Source organism: Taudactylus pleione, unplaced genomic scaffold, assembly GCF_031769625.1.
Source record: "Taudactylus pleione unplaced genomic scaffold, aTauple2 ptg001329l, whole genome shotgun sequence".
Lineage (NCBI taxonomy): Eukaryota > Metazoa > Chordata > Amphibia > Anura > Myobatrachidae > Taudactylus > Taudactylus pleione.
In genome coordinates this window covers 1,161,703-1,178,846 of record NW_028285729.1, presented here as the reverse complement: position 1 = coordinate 1,178,846, position 17,144 = coordinate 1,161,703, and the positions used below count along the sequence as shown (strand labels likewise).

General features: G+C 47.9%; 1 protein-coding gene across 2 annotated transcripts in view; it reads right to left on the bottom strand.

Annotated features, from left to right (window-relative positions):
• LOC148443150 (thromboxane-A synthase-like) overlaps positions 1 to 16,930 on the bottom strand; it is a 42,161-nt gene extending 25,231 nt beyond the window's left edge. For both annotated transcript variants that reach the window (XM_088463154.1, XM_088463155.1), the window contains exons 1-2: positions 16,905 to 16,930; positions 1,077 to 1,181 (exon numbers count right to left, since the gene is read on the bottom strand). In XM_088463154.1, the coding sequence (XP_088319280.1) occupies positions 1,077 to 1,159 (83 nt within the window). In that variant the 5' untranslated portion in view covers positions 1,160 to 1,181; positions 16,905 to 16,930. The remainder of the gene's footprint in view (positions 1 to 1,076; positions 1,182 to 16,904) is intronic.
• Between the last annotated feature and the right edge of the window lie 214 nt (positions 16,931 to 17,144).

Sequence of the window (17,144 nt, the reverse complement as noted above, 5' to 3'; positions counted from 1 at the left end):
GGTGACAAGACAATGCCGTACGGTAAAATAAGAGTTATCCATCACAAATCTGATTGCACATTTGTTCTTAAAGGAAGCGATTTAAGATGGGCGCTCCGTAATTGTACAATTCAATGACAACTGCCCCCATGCCCTTGCTCCGTAAAGGGCAAATAACCGGATTGTTAAATAGATCTGTTTTCCGTATGATCATGACTGAGAATGTCCAGCAATAAAATCGTCTGGAAGCTGGAAAACAAGATGCATTGGCAGAGGCAGACGTTTTGTGGGCTGACCCTAATATTGAACAGAAAGAACCAATAGGGGGACTCTATACACTTGGACAGGTAACTTATCTGTGAAAGGTGTCAAACTGACAATTTTGTTTATAGAATATGGAGTTAATTTACCTCCACTTTCTGCCTCCTCCCAACCTGTATAGAATTCCCGTCATTAGAAGCTTCGGCCGCAGTGATGTCACTAGCTTCTAGCAAACTGTTAGCGTGAATACGCTACTGGCATTACGGCTGCCACCGCTGTGATGCGCTTTCGATTTCAGTTATTCTTGCTACAATGTGTCAAGTTTGAATTCTTTCGGCTCAGATTAGTACTGCAGGCTGTCAGAGCGGCACAGGACTGGAACATTCCGCTAACTATACTTATACTGAAGCTCTATGGAAGAGGATTTTAGGTTCCTACATGAAAGCGCCAGATATTCAGGTGGATTTAAACCCAGGTGTCTTAGGATGTCTTAGGATAGGGGTAGAAAGTGGGGGTGCAAGAGTATTTCAGCTGTAATATTTGTTTCAAAGAAAAAAAAAAAAACACTTTCGGTAAATGTCTGCAAGTGTTTTATACAACTGGTTTATACAACTGGATCAGTGAAGACGTCCCGTAAACAGACGCCCCACCTCTTCCAGGGTTTTACATTTCACCTGTAAATCATGTAACCCAGTAACACAACTCTGTAATTTGCCATAAGTAACCCCAGTATACAATGGGGACCACCATGGGGTTTCTGGGAAAGAACCATAAAAAGTCTGTGTCTCCAAAAAATAATAATATATCCATTATGAAGCTTAGCATGGGGTACTCACCAGTACAGCAGACCCAGGAGCCCAACAATGAGCGCCCAGGTTACGTGACAGCCATCCAGACTCTCCGTCCGGGCTTCCTCCATATCTGTTCTGTCCCGTCAGACCCTGTGATAAAGGAGATATGGAGTCAGGGGACAGAGAGGGCAATTCGCAGCCCCCACAGCGACACAGGATGAAGCAGCATTTTTCCATAGGGACAGGTGCACAGCTCCCCTTATTATACTGTATGTAGGGACAGGTGCACAGCTCCCCTTATTATACTGTATGTAGGGACAGGTGCGCAGCACCCCTTATTATACTGTATGTAGGGACAGGTGCGCAGCTCCCCTTATTATACTGTATGTAGGGACAGGAGCACAGCTCCCCTTATTATACTGTATGTAGGGACAGGTGCACAGCTCCCCTTATAATACTGTATGTAGGGACAGGTGCACAGCTCCCCTTATTATACTGTATGTAGGGACAGGTGCGCAGCTCCCCTTATTATACCTTATGAAGGGACAGGAGCACAGCTCCCCTTATTATACTGTATGTAGGGACAGGTGCGCAGCTCCCCTTATTATACTGTATGTAGGGACAGGTGCACAGCTCCCCTTATTATACTGTATGTAGGGACAGGTGCTCAGCTCCCCTTATTATACTGTATGTAGGGACAGGTGCGCAGCACCCCTTATTATACTGTATGTAGGGACAGGTGCGCAGCTCCCCTTATTATACTGTATGTAGGGACAGGAGCACAGCTCCCGTTATTATACTGTATGTAGGGACAGGTGCGCAGCTCCCCTTATTATACTGTATGTAGGGACAGGTGCACAGCTCCCCTTATTATACTGTGTGTAGGGACAGGTGCGCAGCTCCCCTTATTACACTGTATGTAGGGACAGGTGCACAGCTCACCTTAATATACTGTATGTAGGGACAGGTGCGCAGCTCCCCTTATTATACTGAGGGTAGGGACAGGTGCGCAGCTCCCCTTATTATACTGTATGTAGGAACAGGTGCACAGCTCCCCTTATTATACTGTATGTAGGGACAGGAGCGCAGCTCCCCTTATTATACTGTATGTAGGGACAGGTGCGCAGCTCCCTTATTATACTGTATGTAGGGACAGGAGCGCAGCTCCCCTTATTATACTGTATGTAGGGACAGGAGCGCAGCTCCCCTTATTATACTGTATGTAGGGACAGGTGCGCAGCTCCCCTTATTATACTGTATGTAGGGACAGGTGCGCAGCACCCCTTATTATACTGTATGTAGGGACAGGTGCGCAGCTCCCCTTATTATACTGTATGTAGGGACAGGTGCGCAGCTCCCCTTATTATACTGTATGTAGGGACAGGAGCGCAGCTCCCCTTATTATACTGTATGTAGGGACAGGTGCGCAGCTCCCCTTATTATACTGTATGTAGGGACAGGTGCGCAGCTCTCCTTATTATACTATATGTAGGGACAGGTGCACAGCTCCCCTTATTATACTGTATGTAGGGACATGTCCGCAGCTCCCCTTATTATACTGTATGTAGGGACAGGTGCACAGCTCCCCTTATTATACTGTATGTAGGGACAGGTGCAAAGCTCCCCTTATTATACTGTATGTAGGGACAGGTGCGCAGCTCCCCTTATTATACTGTATGTAGGGACAGGAGCGCAGCTCCCGTTATTATACTGTATGTAGGGACAGGAGCGCAGCTCCCCTTATTATACTGTATGTAGGGACAGGTGCGCAGCTCCCCTTATTATACTGTATGTAGGGACAGGTGCGCAGCTCCCCTTATTATACTTTATGTAGGGACAGGTGCGCAGCTCCCCTTATTATACTGTATGTAGGGACAGGTGCGCAGCTCCTCTTATTATACTGTATGTAGGGACAGGTGCGCAGCTCCCCTTATTATACTGTATGTAGGGACAGGAGCGCAGCTCCCCTTATTATACTGTATGTAGGGACAGGTGCGCAGCTCCCCTTATTATACTGTATGTAGGGACAGGTGCGCAGCTCCCCTTATTATACTGTCTGTAGGGACAGGAGCGCAGCTCTCCTTATTATACAATATGTAGGGACAGGTGCGCAGCTCCCCTTATTATACTGTATGTAGGGACAGGTGCGCAGCTCCCCTTATTATACTGTATGTAGGGACAGGTGCGCAGCTCCCCTTATTATACTGTATGTAGGGACAGGTGCACAGCTCCCCTTATTATACTGTATGTAGGGACAGGTGCGCAGCTCCCCTTATTATACTGTATGTAGGGACAGGAGCGCAGCTCCCCTTATTATACTGTGTGTAGGGACAGGTGCACAGCTCCCCTTATTATACTGTATGTAGGGACAGGTGCGCAGCTCCCCTTATTATACTGTGTGTAGGGACAGGTGCGCAGCTCCCCTTATTATACTGTGTGTAGGGACAGGTGCGCAGCTCCCCTTATTATACTGTATGTAGTTACAGGTGCGCAGCTCCCCTTACTATACTGTATGTAGGGACAGGTGCACAGCTCCCCTTATTATACTGTATGTAGGGACAGGAGCACAGCTCCCCTTATTATAGTGTATGTAGGGACAGGTGCACAGCTCCCCTTATAATACTGTATGTAGGGACAGGTGCGCAGCTCCCCTTATTATACTGTATGTAGGGAACGGTGCACAGCTCCCCTTATTATACTGTACGTAGGAAACAGTGCGCAGCTCCCCTTATTATACTGTATGTAGGGACAGGTTCGCAGCTCCCCTTATTATACTGTGTGTAGGGACAGGTGCGCAGCTCCCCTTATTATACTGTGTGTAGGGACAGGTGCGCAGCTCCCCTTATTATACTGTATGTAGGGACAGGTGCGCAGCTCCCCTTATACTGTGTGTAGGGACAGGTGCGCAGCTCCCCTTATTATACTGTATGTAGGGACAGGTGCGCAGCTCCCCTTATACTGTTTGTAGGGACAGGTGCGCAGCTCCCCTTATTATACTGTATGTAGGGACAGGTGCGCAGCTCCCCTTATTATACTGTATGTACGGACAGGAGCACAACTCCCCTAATTATACTATATGTAGGGACAGGTGCACAGCTCCCCTTATTATACTATATGTAGGGACAGGAGCGTAGTGCCCCTTATTATACTGTGTGTAGGGACAGGTGCGCAGCTCCCCTTATTATACTGTGTGTAGGGACAGGTGCGCAGCTCCCCTTATTATACTGTATGTAGGGACAGGTGCGCAGCTCCCCTTATTATACTGTGTGTAGGGACAGGAGCGCAGCTCCCCTTATTATACTGTATGTAGGGAACGGTGCGCAGCTCCCCTTATGACTGCAGCTGCTCAGTGTTACATAGTATCAGGTGTGTGATGTCAGCTGCTCAGTGTTACATAGTATCAGGTGTGTTACATAGTATCAGGTGTGTGACTGCAGCTGCTCAGTGTTACACAGTATCAGGTGTGTGATGGCAGCTGCTCAGTGTTACATAGTATCAGGTGTGTGACGTCAGCTGCTCAGTGTTACATAGTATCAGGTGTGTGACTGCAGCTGCTCAGTGTTACACAGTATCAGGTGTGTGACGGCAGCTGCTCAGAGTTACATAGTATCAGGTGTGTGACGGCAGCTCCTCAGTGTTACATACTATCAGGTGTGTGACGGCAGCTGCTCAGTGTTACACAGTATCAGGTGCGTGACTGCAGCTCCTCAGTGTTACACAGTATCAGGTGTGTGACTGCACCTCCTCAGTGTTACACAGTATCAGGTGCGTGACTGCAGCTGCTCAGTGTTAAAGAGTATCAGGTGCGTGACGGCAGCTGCTCAGTGTTACACAGTATCAGGTGCGTGACGGCAGCTGCTCAGTGTTACACAGTATCAGGTGCGTGACGGCAGCTGCTCAGTGTTACACAGTATTAGGTGTGTGACTGCAGCTCCTCAGTGTTACAGAGTATCAGGTGTGTGACTGCAGATGCTCAGTGTTACACAGTATCAGGTGTGTGACTGCAGCTCCTCAGTGTTACATAGTATCAGGTGTGTGACTGCAGCTGCTCAGTGTTACATAGTATCAGGTGTGTGACTGCAGCTCCTCAGTGTTACAGAGTATCAGGTGTGTGACTACAGCTGCTCAGTGTTACACAGTATCAGGTGTGTGACGTCAGCTCCTCAGTGTTACACAGTATCAGGTGTGTGACTGCAGCTCCTCAGTGTTACACAGTATCAGGTGTGTGACTGCAGCTCCTCAGTGTTACACAGTATCAGGTGTGTGACTGCAGCTCCTCAGTGTTACACAGTATCAGGTGTGTGACTGCAGCTCCTCAGTGTTACACAGTATCAGGTGTGTGACTGCAGCTGCTCAGTGTTACACAGTATCAGGTGTGTGACGTCAGCTGCTCAGTGTTACACAGTATCAGGTGTGTGACTGCAGCTGCTCAGTGTTACACAGTATCAGGTGTGTGACTGCAGCTGCTCAGTGTTACAGAGTATCAGGTGTGTGACTGCAGCTGCTCAGTGTTACACAGTATCAGGTGTGTGACTGCAGCTGCTCAGTGTTACACAGTATAAGGTGTGTGACGGCAGCTCCTCAGTGTTACACAGTATCAGGTGTGTGACGGCAGCTCCTCAGTGTTACACAGTATCAGGTGTGTGACTGCAGCTGCTCAGTGTTACACAGTATCAGGTGTGTGACTGCAGCTGCTCAGTGTTACACAGTATCAGGTGTGTGACTGCAGCTGCTCAGTGTTACACAGTATCTGGTGTGTGACGGCAGCTCCTCAGTGTTACACAGTATCAGGTGTGTGACTGCAGCTCCTCAGTGTTACACAGTATCAGGTGTGTGACGGCAGCTGCTCAGTGTTACACAGTATCAGGTGTGTGACGGCAGCTGCTCAGTGTTACACAGTATCAGGTGTGTGACTGCAGCTGCTCAGTGTTACAGAGTATCAGGTGTGTGACTGCAGCTGCTCAGTGTTACACAGTATCAGGTGTGTGACTGCAGCTGCTCAGTGTTACACAGTATCAGGTGTGTGACGGCAGCTCCTCAGTGTTACACAGTATCAGGTGTGTGACTGCAGCTGCTCAGTGTTACACAGTATCAGGTGTGTGACTGCAGCTGCTCAATGTTACACAGTATCTGGTGTGTGACGGCAGCTCCTCAGTGTTACATAATATAAGGTGTGTGACTGCAGCTCCTCAGTGTTACACAGTATCAGGTGTGTGACGGCAGCTCCTCAGTGTTACACAGTATCAGGTGTGTGACTGCAGCTCCTCAGTGTTAGAGAGTATCAGGTGTGTGACTGCAGCTCCTCAGTGTTACACAGTATCAGGTGTGTGACTGCAGCTCCTCGGTGTTACATAGTATCAGCTCCTCAGTGTTATACAGTATCAGGTGCGTGACTGCAGCTGCTCAGTGTTACAGAGTATCAGGTGCGTGACGGCAGCTCCTCAGTGTTACATAGTATCAGGTGCGTGACTGCAGCTCCTCAGTGTTACACAGTATCAGGTGTGTGACTGCAGCTGCTCAGTGTTACACAGTATCGGGTGTGTGACTGCAGCTGCTCAGTGTTACACAGTATCAGGTGTGTGACTGCAGCTGCTCAGTGTTACACAGTATCGGGTGTGTGACTGCAGCTGCTCAGTGTTACATAGTATCGGGTGTGTGACTGCAGCTCCTCAGTGTTACAGAGTATCGGGTGTGTGACTGCAGCTGCTCAGTGTTACAGAATATCGGGTGTGTGACTGCAGCTGCTCAGTGTTACACAGTATCGGGTGTGTGACTGCAGCTCCTCAGTGTTACACAGTATCGGGTGTGTGACTGCAGCTCCTCAGTGTTACACAGTATCGGGTGTGTGACTGCAGCTCCTCAGTGTTACACAGTATCGGGTGTGTGACGGCAGCTGCTCAGTGTTACACAGTATCGGGTGTGTGACGGCAGCTGCTCAGCTGCTCAGTATTACAGAGCATCGGGTGTGTGACTGCAGCTGCTCAGTGTTACACAGCATCGGGTGTGTGACGGCAGCTGCTCAGTGTTACATAGTATCAGGTGTGTGACTGCAGCTGCTCAGTGTTACATAGTATCAGGTGTGTGACTGCAGCTGCTCAGTGTTACATAGTATCAGGTGTGTGACTGCAGCTCCTCAGTGTTACAGAGTATCAGGTGTGTGACTGCAGCTCCTCAGTGTTACACAGTATCAGGTGTGTGACTGCAGCTGCTCAGTGTTACAGAGTATCAGGTGTGTGACTGCACCTGCTCAGTGTTACAGAGTATCAGGTGTGTGACTGCAGCTGCTCAGTGTTACAGAGTATCAGGTGTGTGACTGCAGCTCCTCAGTGTTACACAGTATCAGGTGTGTGACTGCAGCTGCTCAGTGTTACAGAGTATCAGGTGTGTGACTGCACCTGCTCAGTGTTACAGAGTATCAGGTGTGTGACTGCAGCTGCTCAGTGTTACAGAGTATCAGGTGTGTGACTGCAGCTCCTCAGTGTTACACAGTATCAGGTGTGTGACTGCAGCTGCTCAGTGTTACACGGTATCAGGTGTGTGACGTCAGCTCCTCAGTGTTACACGGTATCAGGTGTGTGACTGCAGCTCCTCAGTGTTACACGGTATCAGGTGTGTGACTGCAGCTCCTCAGTGTTACACGGTATCAGGTGTGTGACTGCAGCTCCTCAGTGTTACATGGTATCAGGTGTGTGACTGCAGCTCCTCAGTGTTACATGGTATCAGGTGTGTGACGGCAGCTGCCCAGTGTTACATGGTATCAGGTGTGTGACGGCAGCTGCCCAGTGTTACACGGTATCAGGTGTGTGAAGTCAGCTGCTCAGTGTTACACGGTATCAGGTGTGTGACTGCAGCTGCTCAGTGTTACAGAGCATCAGGTGTGTGACGGCAGCTGCTCAGTGTTACACAGCATCAGGTGTGTGACTGCAGCTCCTCAGTGTTACACAGTATCAGGTGTGTGACTGCAGCTCCTCAGTGTTACAGAGTATCAGGTGTGTGATGGCAGCTGCTCAGTGTTACACAGTATCAGGTGTGTGACGGCAGCTGCTCAGTGTTACAGAGTATCAGGTGTGTGACGGCAGCTGCTCAGTGTTACACAGTATCAGGTGTGTGACTGCAGCTGCTCAGTGTTACACAGTATCAGGTGTGTGACGGCAGCTGCTCAGTGTTACAGAGTATCAGGTGTGTGACTGCAGCTGCTCAGTGTTACACAGTATCAGGTGTGTGACTGCAGCTCCCCTGTGTTACACAGTATCAGGTGTGTGACTGCAGCTCCTCAGTGTTACACAGTATCATGTGTGTGACGTCAGCTGCTCAGTGTTACACAGTATCAGGTGTGTGACTGCAGCTGCTCAGTGTTACACGGTATCAGGTGTGTGACGGCAGCTGCTCAGTGTTACACGGTATCAGGTGTGTGACGGCAGCTGCTCAGTGTTACACGGTATCAGGTGTGTGACGGCAGCTCCTCAGTGTTACACGGTATCAGGTGTGTGACGGCAGCTCCTCAGTGTTACACGGTATCAGGTGTGTGACGGCAGCTGCTCAGTGTTACACGGTATCAGGTGTGTGACTGCAGCTGCTCAGTGTTACACGGTATCAGGTGTGTGACGTCAGCTGCTCAGTGTTACACGGTATCAGGTGTGTGACTGCAGCTGCTCAGTGTTACACGGTATCAGGTGTGTGACTGCAGCTGCTCAGTGTTACAGAGTATCAGGTGTGTGACTGCAGCTGCTCAGTGTTACACAGTATCAGGTGTGTGACTGCAGCTGCTCAGTGTTACAGAGTATCAGGTGTGTGACTGCAGCTGCTCAGTGTTACAGAGTATCAGGTGTGTGACTGCAGCTGCTCAGTGTTACAGAGTATCAGGTGTGTGACGTCAGTCAGCTGCTCAGTGTTACAAAGTATCAGGTGTGTGACTGCAGCTCCTCAGTGTTACACAGTATCAGGTGTGTGACTGCAGCTGCTCAGTGTTACAGAGTATCAGGTGTGTGACTGCACCTGCTCAGTGTTACAGAGTATCAGGTGTGTGACTGCAGCTGCTCAGTGTTACACAGTATCAGGTGTGTGACTGCAGCTCCTCAGTGTTACATAGTATCAGGTGTGTGACTGCAGCTCCTCAGTGTTACACAGTATCAGGTGTGTGACTGCAGCTGCTCAGTGTTACACAGTATCAGGTGTGTGACTGCAACTGCTCAGTGTTACACAGTATCAGGTGTGTGACTGCAGCTGCTCAGTGTTACATAGTATCAGGTGTGTGACTGCAGCTGCTCAGTGTTACAGAGTATCAGGTGTGTGACTGCAGCTCCTCAGTGTTACACAGTATCAGGTGTGTGACGGCAGCTGCTCAGTGTTACACAGTATCAGGTGCGTGACGGCAGCTGCTCAGTGTTACACAGTATCAGGTGTGTGACTGCAGCTGCTCAGTGTTACACAGTATCAGGTGTGTGAGTGCAGCTGCTCAGTGTTACAGAGTATCAGGTGTGTGACTGCAGCTGCTCAGTGTTACATAGTATCAGGTGTGTGACTGCAGCTGCTCAGTGTTACACAGTATCTGGTGTGTGACTGCAGCTGCTCAGTGTTACATAGTATCAGGTGTGTGACGGCACCAGTGTTACATAGTATCAGGTGTGTGACGTCAGCTCCTCAGTGTTACATAGTATCAGGTGTGTGACTGCAGCTCCTCAGTGTTACACAGTATTAGGTGTGTGACGGCAGCTCCTCAGTGTTACATAGTATCAGGTGTGTGACTGCAGCTCCTCAGTGTTACATAGTATCAGGTGTGTGACGGCAGCTCCTCAGTGTTACACAGTATCAGGTGTGTGACTGCAGCTCCTCAGTGTTACACAGTATCAGGTGTGTGACGTCAGCTCCTCAGTGTTACACAGTATCAGGTGTGTGACTGCAGCTCCTCAGTGTTACACAGTATCAGGTGTGTGACTGCAGCTGCTCAGTGTTACACAGTATCAGGTGTGTGACGGCAGCTGCTCAGTGTTACATAGTATCAGGTGTGTGACGTCAGCTCCTCAGTGTTACATAGTATCAGGTGTGTGACTGCAGCTCCTCAGTGTTACACAGTATCAGGTGTGTGACTGCAGCTGCTCAGTGTTACATAGTATCAGGTGTGTGACGTCAGCTCCTCAGTGTTACACAGTATCAGGTGTGTGACTGCAGCTCCTCAGTGTTACATAGTATCAGGTGTGTGACGTCAGTACTATAAATCCAGTCTGCAGGCAGCATCATTACCTCCTCCTGCCAACATATACAGATTATGCAGGGAGAGCACTAGACCAGTGGTAGCCAACCCTGGTCCTCAAGAGCTACCAACGGTGCATGTTTTCCAGGTCTCCTCACAGAATCACAAGTGATATAATTAGCTCCACCTGTGGATCTTTTCAAATGTGTTAGTTAGTAATGAATACACCTGTGCACCTGCTGGGTGGTCTGGACAACGTGAACTGTTGGTAGCTCACGAGGACCGAGGTTGGCTACTCCTGCACTAGACCATATCATTGTAAATAAACCACTAGAACGTACTAGTTAGACAATCTGTCATATTCAATTCCACTCCGGTTTCGCATAGGCGAAAACCCCATAGGCAAAAAAGTATCTCCAACTAACGGCAGGCGAAATGAAGCGCAAAACTTGATTCAGGGACTTGATTCAGAACCCTTTGGAACCCCCTCCCCCCTCTAATGACTAATGAGGCAAAAAAACAGTAAGAGAAAAAGAAAAATTTTGAAAATGTGTAAAAAGTCGGTGGCTTGGTAATTTGGGGGGAAGGGGGGGCTGTATGGGTGAGACAGGCGTTCTTAGGATTGCAGGAGGCTGCAGTGTCGCTTTGCACTACATTCGCCTATCCGTGCTTTCACCTGTTTTACAATTGAATAGGACGATAAGTGGGGACGCATATGGCGAAAACATCGTGTCAAAACAGGTGAATGAGGCGAAAACATCCCCGTATCGCCGAGCGCTGCTTTTCGCCTCTAATTGAATCTGGCCCATGGTGGGAAATTACTGGTAGAAAGGGGGGGGGGCAATATAGATGAAGACCATAGAATACCAACACCTTAAACTCATCTAATCACAGGAGTCTCAGATTACAGTTCACATTCCCCAAGATAGAGTCAAAGTATCATAGTCAGACCAGCATAAATCATACACAGCCCTCTGTACAGTAACACCAGCACCACATAGAGCTCAGCAGGTAAAACAATATACCCACACACTAATTCACACGGAAGTGGGGAGGGGGGCAGGAGAGGAGGGGGTGTGGACCTTTTCCCTGATTAATATTTCATCTGTGAGGATGCACAATGCAAGAGCCTGTTCTGTCACATTCTGATACAAATGTATCACTGCTCAACCCAGAGAGCCCAATACACACCGGAGGTGCCGCGGCATGGGGAGCTCCGATATTATACGCCCTGCAATTATATATTACATACTGTACATACATAAACACGAGACAACATATATTCTTATTGCTTAAGCCACGCAGCAGTCACTTACAGGGGACGCCATACAGTCCATTTACAGAGGAAACACATTGGCCCGTATTTAATTCGATGCAAAAAGCAGTTTTCTGTGAAAAAGTATCGCGAGTGACATCATTTTGCCAGTAGGAAAGTTTCCTCCATATTCAATTCAAAATAGTTTTCGCGTACGCGAAAACGCAATACGATGTAATAGGCGAAAAAGTTTCGCCTATGAATAGGTGTCGAAAAAAAAGTACATAATTGGGGTTTTGGGGTGCAAATGTCCAGAAATCACCCAGCACCCTTGGGACAGCCCCCCAAAGGTAAACTGTGTAAAAAAAAAAAAAAGTTTAAAAAATACTTAACACCCCAAAAAAGTACTTTCATTTTGGTGGCGAAAGATACCAAAGTTTTGGGACAAAGTTAAAAACTAGCGAAATAGACTCCAGGGGGGTCCCCAAGTATGCCCCAGGTGTTTATAAGTTTGCAGGTACTTGCGGAAGGTGGATTTTTCACGTTTTTTAAAACTTCACTTTAGCAACTTTAAATTATGCTAACCCCCATTTTCATGTACCCCAAATTTTCTGGGACTACTTATTTTCACCAAAAAATCCTGCTAAATGCTATTCTTCACCACTTCTGCAAAGACGCTAATTAGCAGCTATTGAGAGCAATTAAGTACCTCAAATAGCTTCAGCAGGGATATTCGGGGGTATCTATAGTGATCCCCAATATCAGTGCATCTTTTGGGGGATGTCAGGCTGATTTCCCCAAATCTGACAGCACTTTTCACATGTTACAGTTTCACCGAGTCCCGTTTTCGATGATTTGTAATTGCACACGGGGAAATGCGGGGACGCGAGCTTGATACTTTTCCACATGGAAAACCAGCGATGGCAGCGAATAGCGCAGCATGCGAGAAGAACGGGAGTTTTCGCTCCGAATAAAATACGGTCCGTATGAATTGCTGACTGTGGGGGAATTATCCTGAGACGCAAGAAATGAAATGGAGGCGATTTAACTCCATATTATACATATGGGCTTTAGCCTACAGATAATGATATTGGTTCTATTTTTATGGAATATGGCAATCCACTTCTATAGACATGTTGCCATATTTCTGACAAACCACCCCCCCCTCGCCTCTCATGTCACCAGCTTGCGCTAAGCAAATGCAGTGCCCCGTATGTTATACACGCTGTGACATTGTATCCGATGTACAAAGCGCTGTGGTCATTGTGTTGATAAATGTGCCCAGGAGGCCGGATAAGAGGAGGTTACATTAGTCCAGTCTAGAGATGTCCAGATCCAGCCGGATCTTGTCCTACGCGCGCGGTTAAACGGGGCGTTAATCCCGTCAGGATCAATCCGCCTGTTTAGGACTTTGCCGCAGAATAGATGCAGCAGTTGTTGCAGCCTCAGTCCCAACTGCGGGACCTTAATGAGAGCTCCCGGCCAATATAGAGTGACAGCACCCATTAATCATGGTCATGTATGACCGGAGCCGTCCCAATATATCTTATCTGATCATACCCAACCCAGAGAAAACGCACTTACAGTACATAATACAGATTTTATTGTAAATAGAATAGGATTTGTATAGTGGTTCCGTCAAAGACCTTTTAAAGAGCCTTTTTAGACAGATTTATGTAAATACAAACAATATGCTTCTTCCATGTCAATAGTTTGAACCATGTCAGCATTCTAATGTCGACATTGTGACCGGAATGTCTCCTGTGTCCTTTATGTACAGTAATTTTGTGTTTTATTCTCCTCTTCTAATGCAGAACACAGGATCAGTCAGGAAAAGTCCATAAATATGACTACATAAGGTGCGTTCCATAAGAGACAATATGAAGAACACAGGGGGACATAACCCCTCCCCAATAAAATGAATAATGTTATTTTCTAAGCAATGAAGAAACCTTAGCAATATCAGAACAAGATGTGTTTGAAACTTCCAGCAAGATAGTACTTTGTAGAGTGCAAGCTCTTTGGAGCAGCCCCGATTCTACGCACTGCAAAAACCTCACTGCCGGGGAGCAGGAATTCTTGTAACGGAGTCATGCAACCACATGTAACTTACTGCTGTGTCAGAGGAGAAGGTCCTGTCCAGACCTGCAGCACATCGCACACATGATCCATCCTCATTGTCTCCCCCTTCTGTGTCACCCCTGTCTGTCTGTCACTTCCCTGTACAATGTAAGCTCTCACGAGCAGGGCCCTCTTCCCTCACTTATACTATAATCTACTAACTCCCCACAAGGGCACCTAACACTTGGTTGCTGATGCCCTGCTGCTTATATAAGTGGTATGATCGCTAATACAGCAATGTTTATAAACCATCTCCTTGTCCTGCATTGTTTAGTACTGTTACTTACCATTTTCTTGTGTGCTCATTTGCTTATGTACTTTGCAAGGCGCTGCGGGACCCTTGTGGCACCATATAAATAAAGGATAATAATGATACACGCTGGAACGAACATTGACTGTCTCAGTATCTGCACAAAAACCAGCTCTGTTCCAATCAGATAAAAATCCGGGTTAACAGCAATGCAAAGTAGGATTAATTTACATATAACATAATGGGCTTTGCATTCAGTCAGTGATTAAATGGACTTCTGAACCAGCCACCTGTCACTTGCAAACTACTGGTGTTATAGCCCACTGCCCTGGTTATATGGACCATCACCCTGCAAATGCCAACCGTTGCCCTGGTAATATGGCCCAATCACTTGGCATTACTGCCTGTTACCCTGGGGATGTGGTCCATGGTCCTGGCAATACCACTCATCGCCCTGATAATACCGCCCATCACCCTGGTAATACTGCCCATTGCCCTGGTAATACCGCCACCCATCACCCTGGTAATACTGCCCATCGCCCTGGCAATACCGCCCATCGCCCTGGTAATGTTGCAGAAAGTATCAATTTCAGCTGATTGAAAAAGTGTTTCAATAAAACAATGAAACTGCATCAGTTATCTTATCTAAATTATTCCATGTTTCACCTTCAGTTTTCCCTAAAGACAACACTTATCAATTTATCCGACCCAGATCTAAAGTTCATAAGGCTGGAAAACCAGCGCTCCCCATCTGTAACCCGTTCAGTGCCAGCGAGGCTCTCTGAGATAGGAGCTCAGCCATAAGCCTGGATCCTGTAACAGGAGGCACCAGGCCCCGGATCAGTTCGCGCCCCCCGGCAGATGACATTGTCATGTTCCTGCTGTCCATAGCCGAGCTCACCAGGTAATAACGGATGACTATACGCTGGCGAATTTGTAGATCACTGCTGGTAGCAATCACCAACACAATGACACTTTAGATTGTAAGCTCTTCCGATCGGGAACATCCATTTTGCCTTGGTTTTAGTGTGCAATCTTTGTGTGCCGCATGGGCTAACACTCTAACCTTCAAGAGGAATGTACATGGCCCTTAAGCTTAACAATATTTTAAAACTATAAATTCCATCAAAGAGGCACCACATGCTCATAGAATAGGCCCCAAGGGCCACTTAGTATCCGCATTTCAAAACTCCTTCATATGCTCTTTAGAACCACAATTACCCCAAACACTTTCCATCCCTTCCACGTTTCCTAAAACATTCCTCAGCCTCCCACCCACTTATTAAATAAGAGCTGGGGGACTGGTAAAACGCGTTGGGTATTACAGCTGAAATAAGAGCTGGGGGACTGGTAAAACGCGTTGGGTATTACAGCTGAAATAAGAGCTGGGGGACTGGTAAAATGCGTTGGGTATTACAGCTGAAATAAGAGCTGGGGGCGGCAGGACAGACAGCAGAGAAAAGATTAAAAGTCTCAAAGCATGGAGGAGCTGGGGGCCACAGGTAGAGTCTCTAGGGGCCACCCAGGACGCAACTCCAGGTGGACGGTACAGTCGCTGCTCCAACGCACCCCATTCCAGCTTGCATAGTGCTGAGAAAGGCACCCCGATACATAGAAAGGCGCAAAGCGCTACCTATGGATGCACCCAGCACCCGTTTTCCTGCTCAGCGCTTGTTCTGTTATGTCATGATGTGACGTGTCACCGGGGGTGGGGGCGGCACTGTACACCAATACCTCATCCTTAAAGAGCCACCAACACGTCAAACATTTATCTGATGTGAATGGGCGTTTTGTAACATTTATAATATATGGAAAATCCTATCGGCTCTGTGCCGCGTAGTCTCCTGAACGACAGCCTGGAAATCCCGGGTGTACGTGTGATATCTCACTGGCCCGAATCTGGGGGCAGTTACTAGATACTCCTGATGAGAAGCAGATACCTTGTAGGGAGGTCAGGCAGACAGAGCTGTGGAGGGTTACGTAATGGGGCTGTGTATTGGGAAGACATGGTGAGACTTGTTCCCTGCAGCCGACATCTGTGTTTCTCGATATAGTATATAAAGAATGCGACCTTCACCCTCTCACAGGCGCAACGTGAGTAACGTGCTCAGGGACAATACCAGAATTAGTTATTTAAAAATAAAAAGTCTCTAAAATATTTTTGACGAAAACCGGTCAGTGGCGTGTCTGTGCCGCTGCGGCAGGGAAGATTAGATTGCAAGCTCTTCTGCAGCTGGATAATGTTCTCTAAACGTACAACACTGAGGAGTAGATTGTGGATTTGCTGATAAAGGGAAATAATTCTGCAGGAGTATGTGATGGGTTCCGCAGTTTTCAGACACAAAGTCAATGCTCGGGGGTGGAAGGGGGGAGACATTTTTCATATGCACATCACACAGCCTGTCTGTAGATCTATTCAACATTGTTGTAGATTCAGAGCAACCAAATCGGCCCTCATTAGCTCCCCTTCCAATACCAATTACCCCACCCAGCACCCATTAGCCCCCATGTCCCATTCGATATCCCCATTTACCCTTAGCAACCTATTAATGCACCCCACCTCAAAAAATTGATCATTTCACCCCAGTATGTACTAACCCAGTCGCCCACTGTCCCCCAATAAACAATCATTTCAGCTCTAAAGCACCGACTAACCCATTCATCCATCTGCCAACACCTATTAATCCACTCACCCCCCCCAACAAAACATCATAAACCAATTCACCTACTCCCAGCACCTAAACCCACCCAACACCTATAACCCATACACCCCCTAATAAGTAATAAATCCATTAACCCATTGCACCCAGCAAACATTAACCCATTAAAGCCAGCACGCCCTAAACCATTGCACCCAGCACATATAAACCCATTGCACCCAGCACATATAAACCCATTGCACAAATAAATATATTTATTTGCAGAAAAGAACAAACCTGACCCCCAATGTAACTGTAAGACCCCCTCCCCACTGCCGAGTACATACAGGGAATAGAGAGAAGAGCCCCCGCCATGACCTGCCCCAGGGCAGAGCACATCCCCCTTGCACCTACTTACCTGCCACACACCGAGGTCGGAGCCCGTCAGCAACTTTCGCAATACATTATACAGATCTGTAATGCCCTGTCCTACCACCGTGAGGAGCCCGAGTGCCTCTCCCGGGGGCTGTCGGGACACGTAGTTCTGTGCGCTGCACCTGAGCATAGGGAGCAGCGGTTAAACACTACAACTCCCGAGCACCCGTGAGGCCGCCCGCATAGATGGGCAGTCTGTAGATAGGCTTGCTGGATGCTGTGA